The 27,777-nt window shown below is 38.1% G+C and overlaps 1 protein-coding gene across 5 annotated transcripts; it reads right to left on the bottom strand.

Annotated features, from left to right (window-relative positions):
- Positions 1 to 113: 113 nt before the first annotated feature.
- PLA2G6 (phospholipase A2 group VI) lies at positions 114 to 26,242 on the bottom strand. 5 transcript variants are annotated; one of them, XM_058191055.1, is made up of 17 exons: positions 26,174 to 26,242; positions 22,614 to 22,861; positions 21,694 to 21,909; positions 19,855 to 20,038; positions 18,560 to 18,747; positions 16,155 to 16,251; positions 13,397 to 13,579; positions 12,410 to 12,518; positions 11,864 to 12,001; positions 11,117 to 11,207; positions 10,663 to 10,826; positions 9,310 to 9,460; positions 8,149 to 8,285; positions 6,595 to 6,749; positions 4,593 to 4,760; positions 2,725 to 2,798; positions 114 to 1,457 (listed from the first exon to the last, which is right to left on the bottom strand). In XM_058191055.1, the coding sequence occupies exons 2-17, from the start codon at positions 22,820 to 22,822 to the stop codon at positions 1,313 to 1,315; spliced, it is 2,409 nt and encodes an 802-aa protein (XP_058047038.1). In that variant the 5' UTR covers positions 22,823 to 22,861; positions 26,174 to 26,242; the 3' UTR covers positions 114 to 1,312. The 5 variants fall into 5 exon arrangements, 4 of the variants coding, with proteins under 4 accessions (XP_058047038.1, XP_058047039.1, XP_058047040.1 ...); XM_058191056.1 differs by lacking the exon at positions 26,174 to 26,242 and adding an exon at positions 23,095 to 26,167; XM_058191057.1 differs by lacking the exons at positions 11,864 to 12,001; positions 26,174 to 26,242 and having other exon boundaries at positions 22,614 to 26,167.
- Between the last annotated feature and the right edge of the window lie 1,535 nt (positions 26,243 to 27,777).

Genomic DNA, 27,777 nt, shown 5'->3' with positions numbered 1-27,777 from the left:
AATAAAAGCAAGCTAAAATACATCTCTGACATTGGAGATTACAATTTGTATTAAGATATCTTAAATGAAAACGATTAAGAGAGAGAAAAGTCAGATTTCAGAAAATACTTTTTTTATTTAACACTTGCTTTTGGGGGGGGAGGACTTTTTAACATCAGCATAATTTTCATCTGAATTTGAAACAGCTTGTGAAAATAATAATGGGAGAGTGAAATATTTCCTGTTAGTTTCTCTTTATCAGTTTTTCAACAATTCCAGTGCATCCTATTAAGTCAGTTAAAACTTAGAAAAATAGTGCATTGTTAAACATCAGTACACCTTATATTTTTTGTCTAAACAAAACAGCAAATACAGCATTCATTTCTCTTTATCAGTTTTTCAACAATTCCAGTGCATCCTATTAAGTCAGTTAAAACTTAGAAAAATAGTGCATTGTTAAACATCAGTACACCTTATATTTTTTGTCTAAACAAAACAGCAAATACAGCATTCATGAGTAGAAAAATTAATGAAGGAAGAAAGTATGAGAAAACAGAAAAGCCAACCATAAAAACATGGGCCCGTCCACTGACTTTGTCAGTCAATGGTCTCCTTATTTGATGTGTGCCCATTCCTACATTTTTTCATCCTTATTCAGAAATGTCTTTGTTTGGGAAGACTACCTCTTATAAGGAAGTACTATCCTCCATTCTTCCAGGACTCTTTTGTGCCACTCATAGCAAAGTGATTTCTTCGGGGCGATGGGTGAGAGGACTCAGAAAAAAAGGAGTTAGAAGTAAGGAAAAAAGCACTTAGGAAGGTCTAGAATGAGCAAAGAAGTTTGCCTAGTATCAATAATGTTGAAAGGGAATGGTAGGTTTTCTCATGTGCAAAAAAAATAAATAAATCCTTCCACACAAGAAGAAACTCAGGAAATGACTTGTAAACAACGAGAAAAGAGCAATTTCAATTGTTCAAGTACTCATGTTACAACCTTAGATACAAAGGTATAAGTAATTAATTCATAGCACACAACTAGTCTTAGATTCCAGGCAGGAATAATCCAACTCTGATCAACAAACAAAGTGAAATGACTTAAACCTTTAAGGTTACTGGTATAGCAGCACATTGAGGTGGGGAGGGAGACGGTCACAGGACCTAAAACAACTGATGGATGTTTTGATGGGAGCAATCCTCAAATTCTTCCACTTGATTTTTCTGGTACGAAGACAAGGGGCAAGCCGCTGGCCAGCAGAATCTTCTACTTCTCACCGATAATACAAGCTGCAGCTCAAGGCAGGCATTATTTGTACCAAAAATCCTCACAAAAGCTTTATTTGATTAGGAGCTGCTCTACCAACTGCTCGAATTTATCCCAGTGTTGATAAATGTACATCTGGGTCTCCCAGAGCATGTTTACCAGGATTGTATTGCTCACTTCATCCAGCATGATGTCTGTCTCCAAAGAGGGATTGAATCTGCAGGCATCACGAAGATGTTAACAAAAAAAGCAGTTTTGTGCATACGCTGCAACTGAAGATACAAACGTAGGGCAAAAAAGCGTCCAACAGAGGAGAGCACAACAGAGAAAACAAAATACAAGGGAAACAATGTGTTGCAACAGGAGCATCCTAGGACCTTCACTTTTAGATTCCAAAAGCCCACCCCACCCCACCCCACCCAATGTTTTCTGGATATCACCGATAGAACCTAGTGACCAAAAAAGCCAACAGAAATAGACCACAACTTACGACCACAATTTTATTTTGGCTTATTTTGCATCATTGATGCAGCCATTAGGTACGTTGTACCTGTTTTTACCACCTTTTTCCATGGCTGTTAAGCGAATCACATCCCTATTGAGCAAATCCAGTTTTCTTCATCAATTTTGCTTGTCAGAAGCCCCCGGGGAAGATCACAAATGGCAATCATGTGATCTCCAGGATGCTGCAACTGTTGTAAATACATGCCAAGCCTGTGAATTTTTATCACGTGGCCATGGATCATGTTATCATGTTGCGGTGGTTGTAAGCACAAGGGCCCATCGTAAGTCACTTTTTTCAGCACCATCATAACTTCAAACAGTTGAGAACGTAAGTCAAGGACTATCTGTACGGTTTTCATTTTCCATATAAATATTTGAGCTCTTCCCTACTTTTGAGTCTACAAAGTTCTCTACAGCAAGGACTGAGCCATTGCCTCATCTAAACTTTGTTTCCTGTTCTTGCATTATCCTGTGTCATAGTCCTGTTTTCTTAACTAAAACTAGCTTGGCTTCATATAAAACTGTCATTCTGACTGTAGCTCAAACACTGAGTAATTGGTTAATATTTCCCTACTTCTCTGCTGAATCTCACCCCATTAAAAAGTGGTGAGGGCCTCCTATATAAAATACCTGAAAAGCAGAAAGTAGCCTAGAAAATGACTATTTATGAGGATGGGGAACTTGTGACTCTTGAAATGTTGCTAAATTGTCATTCTCATTAGCCACCGCAAACATGACCAACGATGCTGGAAGCTCAGCAACATTCTGAGAGCTAGAGCTTGCTCAACTCTTGCCTATACAGGCTGCCAAAATGCATAATAATCTTCAGCTATAAATCAGCTTTGCCCTCAACTAAAGTGACCAATAGAACCCCTTTATGATGATCCTTGTTTATTATATAAACTCATATTCTGAAATCACATTCACAAGTTCAAGCTCTGGTTTTTCTGACGCAGTATTATAATAGGCATGGCTTATACCTGAAATAATGGGCATCTATCATCTCACACCAGGCGGCTGCACGGTCAACACATGGTCCATCTGGATCTGTGCACTGCAAAAATAAAACAAATGAATCTAATGTTATTCAAGGTATGCCAGTTTTTCTACAGAACAAATTTCCAGTACAATTTTTAAAAAAAACACCTCAAAAGAAAAAAACAACCAAGCAGGTTTGGATAAGCACACATTGGATAATTAAATTTTAAGGACAACACAGATATGAAACATATGGCAATGCAGAGTTTTCCTGAGGATGAGACCAAATTTTAAGACCCTCTTTTTGATTAACAAAGCAAATAATTATGGTATTCTGTGTTACTAGTGGGCTAAACTGATGACAGTACATTATTGGCATTCAGGATTTGGTTGTGTCTTTTTTAGATTTATAAGAAAGAATCAAGTAGCTGAAAGTCATATTAAAGCTGTTTGAAAATATGCTATCATATATGCATAGGTGTAGGAGGAAGCTGGAGTAAAAGTAAGGTAATATTTTACCTTTAGCCTTTTACCAATTCCTGTAAGGATTTATTTGCATACTGGATTCATATAGAATATAGTCTTAATTTTGAAAATTCCCAGGAAAATCCAATCTGATAAAGGAGGCATAGTTTGTTATTGTGGATAGGTGGAGACAGTAGATTAAACAGTAGATTGAGTGTGACACTAAAGATTGGCTACCTCGCTAGTGGACTTTAAGAAAGTTGGAGAAATAGATAATTTTATAGCAGTCTTGAAGCCTAAGATTTTCCTACTAAATAAGATAGAAAAAGAAATGAAAAAGGGGGAAATTATACGTAATAAAGGGAAGTATTTGGTTCTTGATAAAAATAGTCACTTCTGTAAGACATTGTACATAAATCAAGCTAAAGACTAAAACACCTCCCACTAGCAGTTAACACCCAGATGAGTGAAGATTAACACCAGGGGTGAAATGCTCCCGGTTCACCCAATCCAGTAGTGATGGCGGTGGGTAATTCGGAAAACCGGTAGCAAAAATCCCTGCCCCCCACCCCCGCCCATTCCCAGCTGAGCCGCGAGATCATCAGAGGTTTTAATTGGGGGTTTTATCATTTTTATTATAGTTTTTAAATGGGGTTAGCCAAATCGAATAAGATTTTTAAAATGTTTTAAATTCTATTTATAATTTGTTTTATGTTGGCTGTAAACCGCCCTGAGTCCTTCGGGAGAAGGGCGGTATAAAAATCAAATAAATAAATAAATAAAATAAAATAAATCAGAGGGGTGTTTTTTTTTACTTTTAAAAGCATTTTTTCTTCGGCCGAAAAAATACTTTTAAAAGTAAAAAAAAAAGCCTCTGATGATCGTGCGGCTCATCTGGGGTTGTCAGAACCTTTTAAAAGCATTTTTTCTACAACCTCTTCGGCCAAAGAGATTGTAAAAAATGCTTTTAAAAGGTTCTGGCGATCAGGCAACTCAGCTGGGATCATCAGAATCCTTTAAAAGCATTTTTTCTACAACCTCTTCAGCTGAGGTTGGAACACTATATTAGATTTTAAGTAATTTACAGTACATCTAATCATAGAAGCAAAGAAGTAGCTCAGAAAGCAGCAATGTTAATTTCAAAGGACTGTAAGATATGGGCAAGAGTGGATCAGGCAAAAATATTGAAGCCCATGTATGAAAGAAACTTAGATAAGCATCTCACACACATATATTTATCTCCCTCAACAGTTGTCAGCATCTCCCAGGGAAAAGTATTTTTTTCACCTTTATTGGGCTTTTGAATTGCTATCATATTACAAACTATCCAAAATATTCCTTTTAAACGCAGAAATCTTCACCTTGGATCTGGTATCATGATGCCTACTCTCTATCTCATACTCACACAGTCCACCACCAGCTTGCCTAGTTCTTTAGCCCCATAGACAGTCTTGGCCAGTTCCCAAGGGTTAGAGGGACGAAAGACATCCACAGAGCTCACAGGCACTTTTGGTGCTCTGCCTGTTCCAAGAGAGACGACGACTCCCAACTTCTTCACTTTGTCACCTTGCCCCTAGAGAGATGGAAAGAAACTTAAGCAAGTACTCCAAGCTTCCAAGGATAAAGAGGATAAGAGTCTTACCAACATCTTCACATATATTGCTTGCATTTAGCACAGAAGAAGCATGTGAATTGTCCATGTGAAATAGATTTTGGGAATATTATTCTGGTTTACTTTTTCCATTCCTCAAAGAGGTATGGAGATTTAGCAAATGAATTGTTTTAAACTTGTTCACAAAACTGATTGATAGCTTTATAGCTCCCTGATGCCTTCATTTATTTTGAATTTTACACCAAGCTAGAAAGTTTATTTAGTGACAAATCAGGGTTTGGTACTTGGGTTGCCTTAGCATTATTAAAAGAAGAGTTACGGTGCAAATCCCACTAAACTTTGTAAAACTTCCTTCCTGGTAAACCTTCAGGAAATCTTCTTTCCCTGTATCATATGATGCTCCTTGCCAACCCATTTTTTGGTAAAGACTTGCTTTTTGACAATCACTGCTTTCGTTAGTTTTGCTGAACAGATTAATGCAAAACGCTCTGGCTAGTTTTGCAGACATTTTTGAAACTCCAGATGCTTCAACCGAATTTGCAACGCCGTGAATCACAGATCAAAGCACATAACTTTTCTTATAGTGGGGGGAAAAGCCCTAAGTAGCTTAGGAACATATATCCTTAGGAATTGTTTTCATACAAAAATCTTAACAGAGCACGAATACAAGAGGTGTGCTGGTACTTGATTATTTTTCCAATTAAAACATGTCACTCTCTCTCGGATGTATTGCCAGAAATTGACTTGCAGGCTTTTAATTTTGCACCCCTAATTTTTCATTTTGTCTAATTAGAATCTTTCTTTACTTGGATCAAACTTTAAAACAAAAGATAAATAACAACAAAAAAGAGAACAGTAACTCTAAAGTGCTGGCTATATGATTTGGCTTCTGTAAGAAATTGGTTGATGCAACTTACTCTGAGGGGATTTGATGAAAACATTCTGATTATGTTGTTTGCCAAATACTTTTAGATCCCATTAGTGATCTGGAGCACCCATAAATTATACTGCCAAATTTGGCAGCAAGACACCTACCGTATTTTTCAGAGTATAAGACGCACCTTCGTTTTAGGGGAGGAAAATAAGAAAAAAGCTGATTGGTAGGTGGATTGGCCTCCAGGAATACCCCCAATCAGCTGTTCCCAGAGGTGAATTTTAGCAACAGGTTCCTTGGTTGTGAGCTCTGTGCCTTGCTTATTTTTGCTTTTTTTTCTGCCTCTGAAACTCCGTTTTAGAAAAAACTTTTTTCTGCCTCTGAAAGCCTCCAAAACAGAGCTTCAGAAAAAAAGCCTCTGAGGCTCTGTTTGGGGGCTTCTTTTCTGAGGCTGTTTGGGGGGTTCTTTTCTGAAGCTCTGTCTGGGAGCTTCTTTGCTGAGGCTCTGTTTGGGGGCTTCGTTTCTGAAGCCTCGTTTCTGATGCTTTTTTCAGTCTCTGAAACCTCCGTTTGAGAAGCTGGGCAGGGCTACATTCGGAGTATAAGACGCATCCAGATTTTCACCCTCTTTTTTGGGGGAAAAAGGTGCGTCTTATACTCTGAACAATATGGTAATTTCCAGCAGTGCTACTTTATGCTCTTCTTGCCCCACAGCTAAACAAAACCAACTAAAAATTTCATCTTTTAGTCACCTGGGGACAGTCATCACTTTCTGAATTCCTTAGAAATCTGTTTTTTTAAGAGAAAATACCGTCTCTTGGGGAGGGGGGCAGAATGGTTCACTCTTAAGATATTTTAGAAAATTGCATGTGCAGATTAGGATGAGTCTTTAGTAAGTATTCTTTCACATTAAAGCCGTACTTTCTGGATTAAAGACTTATTATATTCATTGATCTCAGTTATAGCATCCAAAGTGGGGTTGTTGGCTAGCAGCCCTCCATCCAGAAACCGCCCTACAGGTCGAAAATATGTTGGAGCAGCTCCACTGGAACGGGCAGCCTGCCACACCAGTTGATCTATAAAGAGCAAACAAAAAGCAGTGCCTATCAGCAAAGAATGTGTATCAATATCATAATACACAACAAAGCAAGACTATCTGGCAATTTGTCTTTCGATGAATTGGAAATAATCACAAGAAAAATCCAAATCAAGGAAAGATTTGGAGGCAGTAGGGAAGCTAAAGGAAGATCTCCTTACTTTATTTTGATTACACTTTAATTTTGCAGAAGAAGAAATAAAAAGCCCACCCCCCCAAAACACATTATGGTGAATAACAAATATTTTCCCAAAACTTCTGGCAACACAAATGCAGTCAAAGAGAAAACACTGATGGCTCCATGTGTGCTTCCTTTACAATACTTAGCAAAGTTGTCTAACATCACATTTTTAGCCTTAGGGCTGCTCCAAATAGTTTTTTTTCCCCTATACATAAATTATCTTTGTAATGGGAGAAAAATATAGCTGCATATCAGTGGTGTGTTTCAAATTTTTTTTACTACCAGTTCTGTGGGCGTGGCATGGCTTGGTGGGCGTGGCTTGGTGAGCGTGGCAGGGGAATGATACTGTAAAATCTCCATTCCCTCCCCACTCCAGGGGAAGGTTACTGCAAAATCCCGATTTCCTCCCAATCAGCTAGGATTCGGGAGGCAGAGAATAGGTGGGGGTGGGGCCAGTCAGAATTTTTATTACTGGTTCTCCGAATTACTCAAAATTTCCGCTAGCGGTTCTCCAGAACTGGTCAGAACCTGTTGAAACCCACCTCTGCTGCATATGCAACCAGTCTTTAATTGGTTATGAGCAGAAGATCATGGAGCAGTGATTTGTTCCGATCTTATTTAGAATATGTAGTAGTATACATTCATTTCAGACATGACATATGCTAAGTGTGTAATTATTTTGTTTCATCCAATTTCTCATAAGCGGGTGAATGAGGAGGAATTATGTATTCCTTACAGGGTCCTCCCACCACTCCCCACTGCTCCCCCTCCCTGCAACTTTGATCCCTGGTCTGTGGGAATAGGTACAGATAGTCCTCAACTTACAACAGTTCATTTAGTGACTGTTCAAAATTACAACAGCATTAAAAAGTGACTTATGCCTATTTTTCACACTTATGATCTTCGCAGCATCCCTATAGTCACGTGATCAAAATTTGGATGCCTGACAACTGATTCATATTTATGACGGCTGCAGTGTCCCGGGGTTATGTCATCAACTTTTGCAACCTTCTGACGAGCAAAGTCAATGGGAGAGTCAGATTCACTTAACACCCTGTTTTACTAATTTAATGACTGCAATGATTCATTTAACAATCGTGGTAAGAAAGGGCGTATAATGGGGCAAAATTCACTTTACATCTGTCAACAGAAATTTTGGCTCAATTGTGGACGTCAGTCAAGGACTACCTGTATTTACCTTCCGGCTTGGTCATTGGTTGAAATAAGCCCATCATTCTGAAACGGGATTTGTTTCTTCCTTCTGGCGGACTGTAATTCCTGAACAAATGGAGCTCAGCAGGCTGTCGGTCACATAGCGTTGCTGTCAACATGACTCTGTAAAAGGTTGAACAAGACAAAATTTCAACTTCATTGTAAGGCAGAGACCAAAATGCAGTAGCAATACTTATGATATCAAGGCAGAAAGTGAGTGACTCAACCTGCTAGTTAAAGGAGATCAGGTAGCACTTGATGAAAAATACCTTTACTAGAAAGAAGAAAGATGGATCATTCATCTGACCAAGACAGTTTAGTGTGTATTATCGTTCTTCTACGGGTCATAAAGTGGTATTATAACTTTGCTAGGCATGAATATGAATTGTCTTTTCCTATCTCTCCCTCTCTCTTCTTTTTCTCTTTTTCTCTTTTTTTAGGCAGGTGGCGTGATTAGAAGTTAGGCAGGAAAGAAAGAAAAAGTTTTTAAATATAGGATGATATGATTAAAAGCTAGAGTAAGAGATAGAAATAAAGGGAATATTAATGTATTACATTTTTATTTGATAAAATCAAAGTAATAAAATGAGAAATGTAATAACTGAATAATGATAGACTGTAACCTAATCTAATATAGATGTGTATTGATATGGGAATTTCATAAGTTGATTGAATGTAATTATAATGTTTAATCTGATCAGTTTTGTTTGTACTGAAATGTATGGCGCCCAGGTGCCACACTGTTCAAGCATTGATTTGACATTTATATATATATATATATATATATATATATATATATATATATATATATATATATATATATATATATATATATATATAAAAACCTGTTAAAAAAAACTTTGCTAGGCAATTTACTATTTAGGTACTGATGAGATGCCAAACCTACTTTGAATAACAGAAGGTATATAAATGACCAGCAGAGCTAATTAATGAAGAACAGAGCAGGGGTCTCCAACCTTGGCAACTTTAAGCCTGGAGGACTTCAATTCCCAGAATGCCCCAGCCCAGCTTTGCTTGCTGGGGAATTCTGGGAGTTGAAGTCCACCAGGCTTAAAGTTGCCAAGGTTGGAGACCCTTGGAATAGAGGGTTCAGGAAGCCATCCCAATGGTTTTCATTTCGGCTTACTTAGGACTCTTGATATCTGTCATTTTGGAATGTTCTCCAAACTCCTTTTTCAGGAAATTCTCAAGAGGCTCCGATTCGTAGGGCCGTGACCCTCGAAAGACCTCATCTTTCATGCGAAAGTACACACAGCGCATGTAGTCCATGGGCTTCCCTGAGAAGAAAAATAACATGATTGGTTTCCTGGAGAACACCTTTGGTTCCCATCCAGCTAATAGAAGCAGGCAGAAAATTATCTAAACATCTTTGTGGAAGTATGGAAATCTATGTTTTGTGCAATGAGTGAAATCACCAAATGTGTGACAGAAGAAGGGGGACATCAGGAAAAAAAAAGTTCAGTAGCAGGAAGGAATACATAAGGTTATGCCAGAGGCAAAAGGGCAATGTAGATGAGCCATTCTGTGTAACGGATGATAAGGATCTATATATTGCATGCTTTGGATGCAGGAGATCCCAGATTCAATCTCTTGCTATCTCTTTGAGAAGAGATTGGTAGAAAAACTAGAAAACCAATTTTGCTGTATACATGATGTACAATAAAGGCTGTGCTATAAAAAACACTTGGTCATTTAGAACAGGGGTCTCCAACCTTGGTCCCTTTAAGACTTCTGGACTTCAACTCAGCTTTGCTGGCTGAGGGACTTCAACTTCAGCTTTGCTGGCTGAGGGACTCTGGGAGTTGAAGTCCACAAGTCTTAAAGGGACCAAGGTTGGAGACCCCTGATTTAGAATATAGACCATGAGGACTAATGATTAGATTATCATTAATTACATGATAAAACATGGCAGCTTCTGATGAAGAGTGGCAAAGAACAATTGAAGAATTGTTTGACACACAAAATATATCTGAATGACACAGTAAATACGGTAATGGGAGTAATACAATATAAACTAGGATTGACTTCTATCTACTCCCAGCAACGGAAGCATTACACTGAATCTTAATTTCTGGATCAGGAACCCTTCGTTCTTTTTTGCCTAATCAAAAAGCTTTTTGCCTAATCAAAAAGCTTTGTATAGCCCTCTTCTAGATTGAATGCATGTTACTTGCTTAAAAGTTTGGAAATAAAATTTAACTAGGAAGGAACTGAGCTTATGAGGTTACCTATTTAGAAATCTAGCAGAAAAATAAATAAAGCCAAAGCCAATACAGCAATGAGACTGATTTAGACAAGAGCACAACGAACTACATAATGTGGTGGTTTGACATGAAATCTAGAACCCAATTCTGATCAAGATTTTAAAGAGCATCCCGCCCCCCCGCCCCCCATTTTCTTCCCAATTCAGTGACCATTCCCATCCGACATCCTGAGTCATTTTCACATGGGATTACTTGTTATTCACATCATTTCTTACCATGTATAATAGCCAGGGCCAGAATTCCCCCTGTACTAGTCCCCGCCACCCAGTCAAAGAGCTCTTTCGCGGGCCGCCCTGCAGCTTTCTCTATAGCGATGAGAAACTGGATGAGTACAATGCCCCGGACACCCCCACCGTCCAGGCTCAGGAGGCGGTCCTCACTAGAGAAAGGGAACAGAGAAAACAAGGGAAGCGTCAGCCCCAAAAGTAACTCTGCCTTGTTCTTCACATTCAGATGACTCAGGGAGATAGTTAAATGTTTATATGCATTATATAATAGATCTAAAGTACCAAAGTAATTGTTCCTGACAGTACAACTGAGCCACAGAAAATAGAAACAGTAGGCATGGAGCCTTTCTTTCCAGGAATTTGGTGCATCTTTACTGGATCTTCCCCGTGCAAGGATATCTAAACCACCTACTGTATGTAACCACTGACCCTACTTGCTTACTTTCTCCTCTTCTCAGGGCCAGAGTCCACCACATCTGGTCTCTTCAGTAAGTTGCCAAGAGCTGCTGAAACATGGATGATGTCTTGGTAGTCTAGAAAAACATAGAGCAACAAACAAAATATAAAATGCCCAATTTTCAGGACACAGCAGCAACGGGTTAAAACTGAGAGTTTAAGATGTATTTCCTCGGTATCCAAATTCAATAGAATCTGAGGTTTCTATTTCTCAAGGCATTGCCCAGAAGGAAATGATGTGACAGCCATATCTTTCTAGAGTCACCATAATCAGTGACAGTAAATCATGCCTGTTAACTCATTTCCTTGTATGCAATGCTTTTAAGAGCCTTGACTCTAGCGAATATAGCAATCCTATCTGCTAATTCAAGAACTACTTATTAATCTGTTTTGAAATAGATATTATTATAGCTGTAAGAATATGAAGGAAAAGTGAAGGAAAAGTCACTGGGGTTATAATAGGGTAAATTACAATAGAACAGGGTAGATAGTCACAAGATTGGTTGTCCTGATTGCTGCAATGCAGTGATCACTTTTCTAGCACACCCACACAGTACTGGACATCTGTAATCAACAGAACTGATTAGGGTGACAACATGGATGTGTACACTGGTATTCATTTCACACATAAGAATTCTTATTTTAAGTACAACCCCATGTTGGAAATCTTCAGATGTGTAGTGGCCCAAGAGGGCGAAAAGAAAGAAAGGCACAGAGCTAGGTAGTAGGTTACCTAAGCCAGAACTCCGTGGGGATGATGATCTTTCTGGGAGAGTGGAAGTGGATGTTGATGAGGTAGATATGCCAGGTGGAAGGAAACGTTCAATCCCTATAATTTTCAGCAGATCTAAAAGAACCTTCCGGTTGGCACCTTGCATAAGTGAGGCAGGAATCACATGCATTAAACAGAAAATTATTAAAACAAATAAAAAAAATCAGTCACTACTGCAAGCTCTGAGCCAACCTATTTCTTGTACCCAGGAAGAGCTTGTATCTGAAAGACAGGTGAATATGCTTGCCATGGGCAATAGAGAGCAATTTTAATGAGGTAGCTTAGGGCCCAATTCTTAAGGCTTCCCTCCATTGTTGGTTATTAATCTATGATTCTTAATTTCTATTCCATAGCAGACCTTCACCGGGAAGTACTGATCTATGCCCTAAACCCCAAGATCCAGGGCTTCAATATACATGGATTCTGGTCACAATGTTAACAGAATCCAGTTGGGTAGACCAAGGTCAACCCTCCCCCCATCTACTTCTATGCAAAAGTTCTTCCTACCTTTGCTTGTCCTGGCTGCCACCAATCCAGGTGTCTCCCCTAAATCATTGGGGATATCCACATCCGCTCCAAACACAATAAGGGCTTTGATCATTTCTATGTGGTCTTGCTATTGGGAAGAAAGGAACTTGTTAATGGAAACATATTGTCCTATTTCTCTCCATCCATTGTTTTCTAGTCTATGTTGGAATGCCCACCCACTTTACCATCTTTTTTGTGTTCCTGTGCCACTAAGTTTCCTATAGATCTAAAACTGCTTAAAGAATATCAAATCTTGGGTTAAAAAATCTACATCATTCTGATCAACATTATATGGCAATGCCATTCCTCAAGGGTAGGCTAAACTTCCACATCCTTAAAAGCCCTCTTGAATAACAAATCTTTATGAACCTCCAGAAGCCCAATAAAGTGGAAAAGTCTAGATGTAGATTTTGCCCAATGCAAACTACCAATTGGCTCAACCATCCCAAACATATCAGGATCTCCAGCCTTCTTTTGGTAGAATAGCTGGTTTACCTGGATTAGAATGGCAGGGGTGAGATAAATAAATATAAAAGCGTATTGGATCGAGTGACTGATGTAACAAGATAAAATTGGAAAGTGTGCTCACTGCAAAGATGAGAATAGCTTGCATTTGTTGGCTCTGTCTTCTTTTTTTTTTACAAAAACAATACAAACTGGAAATTGGTAGAAAAGACATTCAGACAGGTTTAAAGAAGCTGGAAACCAAAGATAGGTTTTAACTTATCAGAATGCAATTTACTTTTTCCTTCACATATGAAAAGCAAGCTTCCTTTGTTAAACCCAGGGAGGGCATATTGTTAGTTCTATTACCAGAAAACTGGGAGTGAGAAATTTAGGTTGTTTGCTGCAAAAGATTCAAAGGTCTTCCAGAGGTACCTTGTGCTCATCCTCTGCTCTCTCCATTTTAAAAAGAAAGCACCTCTCTCATCTGCTGGAAAAATATCCAAATGATGAAAGGCCCACCTGCATGGCCAGATGAAGTGGTGTGTTGCCATTCTTCTCTTTAGTGTTTGGCATAGCTCCATGTGTCAACAACACCATTGTGCAATCAAAACGCCCACGCCGCACAGCAATATGAAGGGCCGATTCCCCTGATGCACTGAGGGCATTCACTTCACAGCCATACTCAATAAGCATCCGGGTCATCTAGAGTCATAAAGGGAGAAATCACAAATAGGAATTGCAGCATGTGCCCTTCTCTTCTTCCAAGAGCTTCTTCTATGATATTTTTCACGATGGGTTTCTTCATCAGTCCTTTTAAATATTTGTAGCTCTTTGAAATTTTTTTATTTTTTTGTTACCAAACCATTCACCTGTACAGGTAGTCCTCAAGTTATGACCATTCGTTCAGCAATCATTGAAAGTTATGACTGCACCAAACAAATGGAAGTTGGGCCTGGTCCCCAAAGTTATGGTTGTTGCGGCTCCTCTGCAGTCACAGGATCAACATTTGAACAAGACAACTGCTATCGAGACTTATTTACATAACAAGAAAGCACCTCAAAATGTATTTCAGTCAATCTACAAAATCCAATTTTTCTTGAAGGATCCAGTGACCTTTCCTCTCATACTTTGTTTTCTAGGGTTTAGTGTGTAAAAATGAAAAACAGAGTTGACCATAGCAACGCCTTTCTAAAATATTCTCACAGAGACCCAATCTTTTTTATTTGTGCCGCTTTCTGAAAAACAAGAACCAAAGACACTGTTCTTTTCCCTTTGACAACCAAATTAACTGATTTCACAACTAGGGGTTTTAATTTTGTTTTTTTCACCAGAATGATATTAGCCTACTGAATTATGATGCAAAAAACATACATTTAATGAATCCTATGCCTTGAATTTTGTCTTGATTGCCAGAATTGAACAAAATTCACCATACTTCAAAACAAAAATCCACTTTCAGTTTTTCTGATTGTTCCCCCACATTTCAGTGATACAATTGCATAGATCAGTGGTAGTCAACCTGGTCCCTACCGCCCACTAGTGGGCGTTCCAGTTTTCATGGTGGGCGGTAGGGGTTTTGTCCAATACTGAAGCACTTTCCTTTTTTTAAAATTTAATTGACTTTTTAAAAAAAAAATTCATAGCATTATTTAAAAACATTTTCATTAGGTTTTCATCAAATTCCCAGTGACAATTTAAATTTCTGAAAATATACTATTTGTATTGCCCACGCATAAGTTTAGTTCATATTACGTAAGTTAAACTAAATGGTGCTATAGTGTGACTGCAAACAAAAGAGCCTTGTCCCAGAATAGCTCGCGCATCTCCCCCCACACCACCCAGCTGTAACAGACAAGCAGAGCTGGTAGCCGGCGCCCCCTGCCCCAAACCCAATCCACGATGCGCGAGAGGCATGCGCAGATGACTATACACTTTAGAAATCACCATTAACCGTGGAACCGGTGGGTGGTTAAAATTTTTTACTACTAACAGAGATACAAAAGTGGGCGATAGGTATAAAAAGGCATTATCTATCCCTGGCATAGATAATTTATTTTATCACTGCTTTAATTAATTTATCTGGAGTCAGGGGTTCACACAATGGATTTTATGTCACTCAATAGATTTTCTAGCAGGTATATTTTCATCTTCCATCTATTCCGATTGTATAACAAGTTTTAGCATTCTCCGAATCCTCAGAGAAGTAAACTCTGTATTTTCTGCTGATTTAGAGTTCCTTAATAGCAATGGCACTTAGACTTATACACTGCTTCATAGTGCTTTATAGCTCTCTCTAAGAGGTTTACAGAGTCAGCATGTTGTTCCAACAATCTGGGTCCTCATTTTACCAACCTCAGAAGGATGGAAAGTTGAATCAACCTTGAGCAGGTTAGGATCAAACTGCTGGCAGAGTCAGTCTACAATACTGTATTCTAACCACTGTACCACCACAGTTCTTAATGTGATGAACCTACTAGCATATAGCGCTACTTGCAATTATAAAAGAGGAAAATTAACTATAACAGCTCTATGATACTCCAATCTTGTTCACCCCACAAGTGAACAAGTCCCTTTAATGGTCTGGAGCAACCCAGCCATTCAATCTTTCTTACCTGAGATGCTAAATCAAGGAGATATCTATATCATAGGAAACATTTTTTCCCCCAATAATTCATTGGTTTGGCTTAGATATCAATTTTGCCTAATTTTAGGATCAGTCCTTTTTGAAAGTTCCACTAATTTATCCCAAGAAGAAGAGTGAGTCATATCAGCATCAGAAGACTTACAAGGGTAAATAAATCAATCCTTTGTTTTTATAAGGAGATGGAACATTTGCATAAAATGGTACTTTGATATGTAAAAAATATTTTTCATTTTCTTCTGTGAGAAAAATATAGCCACATTTTTAAAACTTTCTTAACCTAGTGTCCTACAGTCTCCTCTTAAGCTATCCTTCATTTTGGGTATTCATTTTCTATAATAAGATCTTTGTCTGAAGCAAGCAAATTGTTCAATCAATTTGGTGCTTTGGAAAGAAGATTCTTACAGCTGGAATACAACTAATGCGGTTTCTCCACAATTTTCACACAATGGCATGGGAAAGAATGTTTCCAGGTCTTTTGGTTCTACACAGATATTAACAACCCAGAGCTCAGCAAGAACATAGATCATGTCAGCAATGGATTGGGGAAAAGAATTATTGTCAAGAAAATAAGGTAGTCAAAGCAAAATTAAAAATAAATGATTTGTCATCTCCAGTGATATTGTACTTTTTCACCTCTGCATTTCTGGCCCAATGAAGGGGTGTAGCACCATATCGTGGGTCTAGAAACTGAATCTGGTTGATTTCTTTATCAAGAAGAATTTCTGCACACCTGGAAGAAAAAGGAAGGAGAAATAAACAAACAATGCCACAAAGATGCCCTGGTCAGCTCTATAAAATATTTGCATTTTCAGTAAGAATGGGATTATTTTTCAATGGTCCAAGAGCAAGCACAGAAAATATGTTATAAGCCTTAAGATTCTGATTGGGAATACAGAAAAGCCAATTTCAAAATATAATTAAGCAACTTTGAAATACCATGCCTTTGAATGATCATATCCTCTGATTTCACTGCATTATCACTCGTGTTCACTCATATGTCCCCTCTTGTCCTCCCTGCCTTGCTATACTGTCTGCTGCACTGTTATTTTGATTGTGGAGCTTCCCTGCTTTTGCCAGCCTTCACCTTCTGCCACAATCTCCTGGAGCCCACTGACCATCTTAAAAGAGTTTTACTAAAACCTTTGGACCAGAGGTATATTTCAGTATGTTATTTCAGTATATTTCCTATGAAGGCAGTACTCCCCACTAACACACACATACTCCTGTAACCCAATTGATGAGGCTATGGACAATAGATGGGTTTGGCACACCTCTCTCCTTCCCCCCTCCCCTCCAAGCTAGCATTTGTAACAGCAGTCATTTAGAGCAATCACGGAATTTCCCCACCTACTTAATTGTGAAGGGACACTTCCAGGACTCTTGTGTGTTCTGCCACTTTGCAGCCACATTCAGAAGCACAAAAATGGGCATAAGATCAGCATTCTACAGAGCACCACTTTTAATTCAGACAAGCAAATTACTGCCAGTTTCGTGTGAGTGAAAGATGTGTACTTTGAGGAAACTTCCATGCAAGACCTTTCCCCAGTTTGAAATCATTTTTGGAAGCATGCATGACTTCGGTTTGATTGAAGAGCTTTGGATTTTTCCTGCCTTTAAAAGCCATTTTCTAGGCGAGGGTGTCTCTCTGCTGACTTGGTAGACAGCTCATTTCCCCATTTGTAACTCTTATCTCGCTCTGCATCTTGCCTTTGTGATTTCAGTTGGGCCTACCAGATATTTCAACAGAAAAGTGGTTGGATGGTTTTGAGGCTTTCACATGAATCACTCGGGGTTTAGAGAAATGCTCTCAGCAGGAAATAAAAACATGGATTTGAACCTGGAGAGGGAAAATAGCCATACATTTTATTTCCATTTTGTATTGAGTGGGAAAGAGGAATATTTTTTCTTTCTTCAGGACCCATGGAGCAAAGTGTGCAGTGGCCTTCTGTTCCTTGTTTTTAGCATGGCATTCCTTTTCTAAGGTCTCAGTTGATGAAAACTGAAGGTTAACAGTATAACAGGGTTGGAAGAGACCTTGGAGGTCTTCTAGTTCAACAACCTGCTCAAACAGGAGATCCTATACCAGGGGTCCCCAACCCCCAGTCTGTGGACTGGCATCAGGCCTCCGCAGAATGCAGGCAGCAGAAACCTCTCTCCATGGAACCAGTCCCTGGTGCCCAAAAGGTTGGGGGCTGCTGCCCTATACCATTTCGGACAAATGGCTGTCCAATTACTTCTTAAAAACCTCCAATGATGGATCATCCACAACTTCTGGAGGGAAGCCATTCCACTTATTAATTGTTGTCAGTGTCAGGAAATTTCTCCTTAATTCTAGGTTAGAGCTCTCTTCTGTAAGTCTCCATCTGTTACTTCTTGTCTGCCTCAAATACTTTGGAGATTAGGTTGACCCCCCACCCCTTTGTGGCAGCCCCCCAAATATTGGAAGACATAAAGTTATCCTTAGTCCTTCCCTTTATTAGACTAGACATACCCAGCTTTAGCAACCATTCATTATATGTTTTATCCTCCAGTCCCCTAATCATCTTTGTTGCTCTTCTCTGCAATCTTTCTAGTGACTCAACATCTTTTTTCTACCGCGCTGACCAAAACTGGACACAGGATTCCAAGAGTGGTCTTACCAGTGCAGTACTAATACTTCACATGATCTTGATACTATCCTTCTGTTGATGCAACCTAGGACTGCATTGGCTTTTTTGGCAGCTGCAGTACACTGCTGGCTCATATTTAAGTGGCTGTCCCATGAGTGACCAGCCAGGTACACAATGAATGATATTTGAAATCATCATTTGTTCAACATACAGTTTACACTAGGGAATATAATTAAGATCAGCTTTAAAAAAATATCCAAGTACACATGATCTGGAAGGAATATCACACAGATGAGTTATGTTACTTGAATGGTTTGACCCTAAAATAAAGGGGAACAAGTGCATATTCAGTACAGTTGGCTAACGTATAGGGTTTTCTATTTACAGAAATCCTTATGTTTTGATGCCAACAAAGCTAGGCAAAGTTACCTTTTCTGAGAATGCTTCATAGCGATGTGGATGGGATAACCCAGTGCGCCCAAGTTACTGCACTTGGCATGAACCTTAAGAAGAGAGTAGACTGCATCTTCTTTGCCCAACTGGCAGGCCAGGTGCAATGGACTCTGTCCTTCATCATTCAGATGGTCCAAAGCAACAGTTGCTTTCTTGCCCAGGAGCTGAACAATTAAACAAGTTCACATGTGACTTTCAATTCCTCCTTCCAGATGTGTTCTCCCCAATTTCCCAGTCAATATTCTACTTTTATCTAAGGAAATGCTTAGCATTTCTCAGACTCGTTTCAAACCTCTTGATATGTACACAAAAGAGAATTTATCTAGATAAGGATGTTGCCAATTTTTAAGAAGAGAAATGAATCAACTAATATGCATTCTTTATAGTAGGATACACCACTGTGTTTACAGTACTTGAAACAGTCTGGTGGTACATTCTTTTTAGGTATGTAAGGCATTATTATGCTTTTCATTTTGTATTTTTGCTCGTTAATCTATATGTATGTTATAAATCTATATGTATGTTATAAATTCAATATTATACAGTTGATTGCTATTCTAAGAACATTTGTAATTATCAAATGCTAGGCTGGTTTCTCCTTCAAGGTTTATATTAATACTTCATTTTCCAAATTTCCACTTTAATGCTAAATATATATTTTTTTCTCTGTATTCCTATCTAAAATAGGATAGAAAATCTCTTGAAGTCTCTTATAAAAGTATTTCTAGTTCTTCATCTGTAAATAAATTACTTTTGAAAATAAATTTAATTTTCATTTACTTTGCCCTGCTACTTGCAGAGATTTTTTTGTGATTGCAAATATTGATGGGCAACTTTGGTTCAAATATATTTAATACCTGATTTTAAGTACTATAGTTGTAAATGAACTGGGCTTTTTTAACCATATCAAAGACCCAATAGTTCATGTTATATCCAAAAAGAAATAAAATTATATTGCAAATAATCAAATTCTTCTCATCATCCACAACAGTTGCTACTTACTTTTCTTCAGTGTTCAAATCGACATGTTATTTCTTCAAACAGGCCCTTAAGCCCATTGTGGGAATTTGGGGATGGGGGAATTGATGGACAGGAGGATACATTAGATACATAAGGCAAGCATTAAACGTTTTCTCTAAAGAGTGCATATATGTGCACATATCTAGAGAGTGCATATATAGATAGATGCATGGATGCAAACTTCTGCTTCTCCTGCACTCCTAGGAAGAGATGAGACTTTACTGCAAGCGGGAGACTCTTTAAACCCTCACCTCTATAATCTTTGGGTTGCTCCCTCGAACAGCATAATGGAAGACAGTTTCTCCATTTTTGTCTGTAAGATCAACACGGGCATGGCACTCCTCCACCAGCTCCTTCAGACATTCAAAATCACCTTTTTGGCAGGCTAAGTGAAGTGGGGTGCATTCATTGTCAGAACTGTTGCTATTTATGCAGCTAAAACAAAGATAGAGTAATGCTAGGTATGCAGTCTTATGTACAAACTGGCCTACCTAACAGATTTTTTTTTCAAAAGTTGCGATATTATCTGATTTTTCAATCCCGCCGCTCTTCTATTTATTGTGATGCAGGCCATATTTCAAAATTAATTGTTATACATTTGTAAAGCATTTGTGTTTCCACTACAGTTTTCAATATGATAGAAAAAATCCTTTAAAAATTACAGCCTTTTTGTTTAAGAGCTAAAACACAAGAGACTCTCGATCTTTGTTGCTGAAATACCTTGAGCCACACATAAGCAGAAGACACACTGTGGTTTAGCAGTAGGTTTCTGAATAATCTGCAATAGGTCAAAAATTGGAAATTTTGTGATTTCTCTAAGCCAATTTTTAGAACTTAATTCTATTGTGTTTCTATTATAATGATTCAGATTTGTATTCTGATACCGGTAATAGTATAATGTAGTGTTTTAATAAATCAGTATAAAGTATTAGGTTATGGATTCAAACAGACATCTTGCTATGTTTTGTGAGCTAGCTTATTTCATTAAAGAAAAAAATAAAATCATCTTAAAGTCTATCTTAAACAATTGGATTCATACCTCATGCTAAACCAGGGGTCTCCAACCTTGGCAACTTTTAAGCCTGGAGGACTTCAACTCCCAGAATGCCCCAGCCAGCAAAGCTGGCTGGAGCTTTCTGGGAGTTGAAGTCCACCATGCTTAAAAGTTGCCAAGGTTGGAGACCCCTGTGCTAAACTACTCTTTAGTAAAGCACAGCCAACATGGTTCATACAATAGCCAAAGAAAAACAAGTGCATACTAGGTCACGCCAGTAGTCCATCCAGTCCAGCATTCTCTGTCACATGCTCCCTAACTATGTGCATTCAGGAAATTAAGAGACATGAGCAGGAAGAGGTTGGAAGCCTTTTCTACCATTGCTTCTTAGCAGCTGGCATTGACGGTAACCATACTATCTGTGGTTATGAAGAAAAATGATAGCCATCAAACCTACTACTGTAATCACCGAAATCCTATTTTTGTCTGTTCCCTCCCTTTTTAAAGCCATTAGACTTGGTGGCTATCAGTTTAACCCGTGGCAGCAAATTCCACCTGTTAATTAAAGGTTAAGTCAATTCATAATACTTTTTATTAGGCTCGAATCTCCACATATTTAGCTTAATGGATGAACCTAAGTTTTAAGTTAAAAGGAGAAAAACATTTCTTTCTGCAAGCATGGTTTTATAGAATTCTATCAGGACTCTTCTGACCCATCTTTGCTTAAGTGGAAAGAAAAATTCAAACCCTTGTTTGTCACCTTCTTACAAGCAAAGTCAATGGGGAAGCCATTCACATGTTACTAACTTAACAACTTCAACGATTCACTTAACAACTGTGACAAGAAAGGTAGGACAAAATTCACTTAAATAATGTCTCACTTAGCAACAGAAATGTTGAGCTCAATTGTGGTTGTAACTTGAGGACTACCTGTAGTTGTGTGCTCACTGACATTATCACCAAATTATAAACCATTGACTCTGAGATCTCTTCTGATATAGGTCACCTCAGATTTGATTACTCCACATACAATTTTTGGTGAGGGTTTGTGCCCATATGAATCAATGTGGTACAAAAGACCCATTCCACATCATACCTCAGAATGAGATTGTGTCGGAAGCTTCCCAGAAGTCCAGACTCTACAGCTATGTGTGCTAGTGACCAGCCGGGGTGACTTCGCAAACAGTCCGTCAGCTGTTGCAAAGTTTCCAGAGACAAAGGATCATGATAGCTTTCGTAGAAGGGACGCAACTGCTTCGCGTACAGATCAAAATATTCATATGCACTTTGTTCACTGTCAACTTGAAAAAGCCTACAAAGGAAATGGTTTTAGAACTTTTATAACCTTTCTATGGTTTTAATAAACTAGAAGTCAATGCATCTGCCACAAAATGAGAAGAAAATCACCTCAAATCTTGAAATTTGAGAAAATAGTAACTGGGGCACCTCACAATCCACTTCAAAGGCAGTTCCATATAGACTTTATTACAAAGAGCTGATTATAAGCATAAAGAATATGAAACAAGGAAGCCATATAATCATTCACAAACATAAAGAGAAAATTACATGGCAACAAAAGTAATATTTTCTTTGTTTTTTTACAACGTAGTCCCTACTACAGGATAGAAAAAAAATATTTTCTATATACATAATCCCAAAGTTCTTGGACTGCAACATTATGTAATACCTCACTAAGAAACTAGTAATGCTGAAGCACATATTAATTTCTGCGTAGGTCTGCAAAGAACACACCACCTTTTATCAAGCAATTAAGAACAAATCCAGCTCCTTTTTGTTTCTACGTCAGCTATGGATGAAGCTAATTCTACCACTCACTTAAGCAACCAGAAACAGAAAGCAAGCATATTTTGGTTGCCTTACATGCCTTCCAAGCCATCATTCACATCTTTGTCCAGAGGACTTGAGAACTACCATATTTCTGTGTTCTCAACCTCCCATATGAACAGATAAAAGGTAAAATATTTTTTTAAAAAAAAATAAAGATCTGTTACTTACCGTAAGGCAGAGCTTTGATTCTGAGGGTTAATAAGCAGACAGTCCCAGGATCGAGCTGAACTGTTTTCATACAGGATTATCCTATCGTCTTGTTTAACAAGGTTCCGAGAAGTATAGTCTGTCAAGGATACCTCCTTTACCCGGTGAGGGTTTGTGAACAAGTGGGTGACATTGTTCAGAGTATGGACAAGTCGTCCAAAGAACTGCATGCCTCAAAAATATGTCCTAAACTATCTTCTTTCAATACTCTGGAAACAATGAAAAATTCTTTATTCCCACAATATCATGAACATCCACTAACTCTGATCTAGCACAACCATTTCCTTATTCTCTTAGTGTGTAACGATAGAAAAAGGATCAACCTTACTCGTCTGGAGCCCACTACTTATGTTCATTGGATTGGAGAACTCAAACTGGGGAGATTGGTTTAGTAGTTAAGTCACCAGGCTAGAAGCCAGGAAACTCTGAGTTCTAATCCTACCTTAGGCAAGAAAGCCAGTCGAGTGACTTTGGGCCAGTCACTCTCTCTTAGCCTAATTCACCTCACAGAGTTGTTGTTGTGGGAAAAAGAGGAAAAAAATGAGTGTTATCTGTGTTCTCCACGTTGAGTTATTTATAAAAAATAAACAGATACAAATAAATAAGCAAACAAATAAGCAATCTTTGTTTAGAACTATCTACTATGAAATTCATTCAATGTTGAAGCAACTAAGTAGCCAAAACAAGATGACCAGAGAGCAACAGACTGAAAAATGAACAGAAAAGTTTGGCTTGTAATTCTATTTCCACATTACAAGTCTACATTGAACAGTAGGAAACTTTACTTAAAAGTAAAGGAAACTTTACATAATACCCTTGCATCCATTGCAGATCTAAGAGTTTGATTCCAAAGGCAAACTCCTATTGAGAGAGGTTAATACATTAATTTGATTTTAAGATGAAAAATATTGAACACAATGTAAGTAATCTGCAATTCAAACTATATTGGATAGATTAAATATTTTCCAGTTACAGGTGATTTATTGCACTAGCTATTTGCAAAGAAAACATCAGTACTGATTTTTTGGGGTTCTGTTTTAGCTTTGGAGGATTTAGTTTAAAGAAAACATGTCTGTTCTACTTGCACTATACTCTACAGCAGGGATCTCAAACTGGCGGTCCATGGGATGGATGTCACGCACGAGCCACATCCACCCCAGCTCCATGAAGGGGGAAAACCTCATGTGATGGCAATGCGACGTGGCAAGTTTGACACCCCTGCTCTACAGAATCATTCTGCCATTCAACTGAAGATCTTCCTTTCTCACTTCCATGGGAGTAAACTTTCCACAAAGTTACTCTCCAGTGCAATGACTTTTATCAGTGCATTTTGTGGCATTATGCAGTTCTTCATTAAGAAAAGATCATAAGTATACAGTAGATTTTATTGTTTAAGAGACATAATTTGAATATTTTCTTAAAGTAAATTTTGAACCAAAAACATAATGGCAGATTATATGCTATTTGAAATAATGTTAGATTGGATATACTATTTGTATAATTATGTTCTACTTTCTTCTATTAATTTTCAGGGTAAATATTTTTATAAGAAAAAATGGCAAATAATTTTGATTTATATATAATAACATTTCCTTGGCATGCAAACATTGGGAAGCCATATACAATCTCTAGTATATTTGAACAGCACTGTATATTTATTTGCAATGTACAACATAACATAATCTATGCTGGACTTGTATGCTTTTTTTAAATGATTCTATGCCAAGGATTCATACTACAGATTTGTTTTGAGTATACAAATCAATGACAAAAACAAGTGTGCCTAATTTTTATTCAGACTTCTTTCTTTTTATGGTTTTACTTTCACAAGACCAAGAAAAAATAAAGAAGTCTTCTATTCACTCTATAAAAATATACATGGGAAAAGGAGAAATGAAATCTAATTCAACAATATAAAAAAAAATAGCAAAGTCTTGAAAGCTAAACTTGGAATTTTTAGAGTAGCATTTGTTGTGTTTCTTTTCTTTACTAATCAACCTTGCATTTTTCTAGGGGAAGATTATTATTGCATCACAACGGAATAGGGGAAAGCATTTAAGGAACATTATGATAAAGCATTTTGGACATCACAAATATTTCCATTTGTCTTTATTTCCATGCTTTGAATTATATCCATGCTTTTATTATAGTAACTCAGAAACCTGCTCATGTTAAAAGAATACCATGGAACCAAATGGAAAACTTTCCACATCAGGAGAACTATATTTCCTCACTGTTGAATTTAGTGGTATATATTGTGTACCATTATGCAAAATCTCTTTCCCCACCCCATTTAAGGCTGAGAATTCTTTCAGAACCCATTAAAATTACCCTTTCTATGTTGCTTTTTAAAAAAGAAAGTTCTTTCAAATTTCAAGATGAAATAAATTATCTAACTCTTGTTTAATGAAGCAAATTCACATGTTCCTAAATTAAGTTAATTTTGAAAAGGCTGATATATATGGCAACAGTGATTATCAGTGTAAAATTTTAATGATAGTCAAGTGCTTTTTTACAATACTTTTAGCCTTTCAAATAAAGGCATGGGAAATACTAACCCTTGTGTTTTCCTCTAGTTAAATGACCTGTGCTTAACATTGGAATAATTGAAGCCCCTGAAACAATGAAATGTATTTACTCAAAAAACAATTAACTAGATTCATATAGCTCACCAAGCCACAGAAATAACCTGATTTCTAACTAACCACAATATGCTAATACAATCGATGCAGTTTTATGTAGAAATCACCCTTTTTCTTGGCATGATTCTTTTTCCTTTATGATTTTGCAGGAGATAAAATCTTTGCACTTCCAAACCTTTCGTTGTGGTTAAACTGGAAGTCCCCATCCCTAGATTGCACAATTACAAAGAAGCAACCTTACCCAGCATTTCCTTCTGGAGATAAGATCGCACTGTAGGAAATTAATGATTATATAGAAGTATTATAATTCTCCAACCCCAGAATCAAATAACGGATTGAAGCAGGGGTGAAATCCAGCAGGTTCTGACAGGTTCTGGAGAACCGGTAGTGGAAATTTGGAGTAGTTCGGAGAGCCAGTAGCAGAAATTTCAAGCAGTTCAGAGAACTGGCAAATACCACCCCTGGCTGACCCCCGAGTGGGGAGGGGATGGGAACTTTGCAGTATCCTTTCCCTGGAGTGGAGTGGGAATGGAGATTTTGCAGTATCCTTCCCCTGGAGTGGGTGGGAATGGAGATTTTGCAGTATCCTTCCCCTGCCACGCCCACCAAGCCTTACCACACCACACCCACCAAGCCACGGCCACAGAACTGGTAGTAAAAAAAATTGGATTTCACCACTGTATTGAAGGTATATCGGAGTCTATGGAGGCATCTTTGGATAATCTGCAATAAGTTAACACAATTTTCTTTTTTCCTAACGGCAAAAGGCCTTGTTTGGAGGATTTTTAAACGGAAAGCTGGGAGGAAACCAGGAATAATATGCGAAAACTCTTCTGAACTAAGTTCCTACGTTGAGCTGCAGGGCTCAGAGATACTCACCTCCTACTTAGCTATTATTCACCCAGCTATTTCCGCCAACAAAGTCCCAGTTGCCTCACGTGATCGCGCCTCTACCAATCACGAACTGCCGCCTCGTTGTCGACTCACAGGATCTTCTCACGAGGGCGACGTGATTACGCTCGAACGACCATTGCGCCTGGACGTGGAGGAGGCAGGTCAGCCATCTTTCTGCCGGGCGGATGTTAGTTTAATACTGTAGAACCGACGCCGCCATGTTTGTAAAGGGGGGGCTTTAGGGCGTAAAGTACTCCTTCCATCTTACCCAGTGATCGGTTATCGGGACGTTGGCGACGCGTTGAGTCGAAAGCAAATAATAAAAGCTAGAAGTATGGGAGAAAATGTGTACAGAGGATCACAATGGGAAGATACAGAATAAAGACTCTCAGAATGAAAGGCGGGATATAGATTTTTAAAAAATAAAGTTTTCTTATTGGTGTGAAGGTTGCAAAGCCTAAATTCCACTGAACGCAATATCTGTTACCACTGCTAACGGGAGACTGAGAGACAGGCTAAAATTGATTCGGGTTAAAGACACTATAGGGCCTTTTATGGAGAGTACAGGCAGTCCTCGACTTACAACAATTTATTTAGTGACCGAAGTTTCAATGGCACTGAAAAAAGTGACCTGACCATTTTTCACACTTATGACTTGTGGCATCCCCATCCATGGTCATGTGATCAAAATTCAGATGATTGGTATCAGGAACCAATAATGTTGGAAACATGGGACAAAATTTGGATTAGAAATGTTAAGTTTACACAAGCACAGAATTTAAGGGAAAATTTTTATAAGATGTTTTATAGATGGCACTTAGATCCAAAAAAATTATCATGTATGTATCCTAATATCCAAGCGAAATGTTGGAGGTGTGATTGTGATGACGCTACATATTTTCATATTTGGTGGACTTGCAAGAAAATTAAGGTCTTTTGGATAAGAATTTGGTGGATTATTCAAAATGTACTGAAGAAGAAGATAAAGTTCCTGCCACAATTTTTCCTTTTGGGAATTATAACGGATTGTACAGGGATTGAGACTAAATTGATTCTGAATTTAATAACAGCAGCAAGACTGTTGATTGGACAATATTGGAAGAAAGAAGAGATACCTACAATAGAAGAATGGATACTGAAAGTTATTAATTTGGCTGAGATGGCTAAAATCTCAGCTTTTTAAAAAGACAATACGCAGGAAAGATATTTAATTGAATGGAAAAAATGGATTGATTATCTACAAAATAGATATCAGATTAAGAAATATCAGATTGCCTTTGAATAATTAGAAAGTTATTTTATGTAATGGGGAGGGGGTTGGGAGATGAAAAGCTTTGGATGTGGTTATTTGGATTGGAAGGGAAAATTTTATTCTATGTTTGGTTTATGTATAACAATACCTTGTGATTGACCCGGGAAGCCGGGGGGGGGGGGAGGGAGGGGGGGAGGGGTTTTTTGGGAGGGAGGGCGGAAAAGGGGAAAAAAATTTTTTTGTTTTTTAATACTCTTTCAATTAAAAAAAAAAAATCAGATGATTGGTAAGTGACTCATTTATGTCCATTGCAGTGCCTTGGGGTCATGTGATCAGC

Source organism: Ahaetulla prasina, chromosome 7, assembly GCF_028640845.1.
Source record: "Ahaetulla prasina isolate Xishuangbanna chromosome 7, ASM2864084v1, whole genome shotgun sequence".
Taxonomy (NCBI): Eukaryota; Metazoa; Chordata; class Lepidosauria; order Squamata; family Colubridae; genus Ahaetulla; species Ahaetulla prasina.
The sequence above is the reverse complement of the archived record's forward strand: the minus strand, read 5'-3'. Positions and strand labels throughout refer to the sequence as shown.

Bases quoted from the DNA above. Each gene is read 5' to 3' on its own strand.
- PLA2G6 (XM_058191055.1), bottom strand. From the start codon at position 22,822: ATGCAGTTCTTTGGACGACTTGTCCATACTCTGAACAATGTCACCCAC. The intron at 20,039-21,693 runs GTATGATGTGGA...TCTTTGTTTTAG, and splicing joins CGACACAATCTCATTCTGAG to CTGCATAAATAGCAACAGTT. The intron at 4,761-6,594 runs GTACGGCTTTAA...CCATCTCTCTAG, and splicing joins ATAAGTCTTTAATCCAGAAA to GGGCAAGGTGACAAAGTGAA.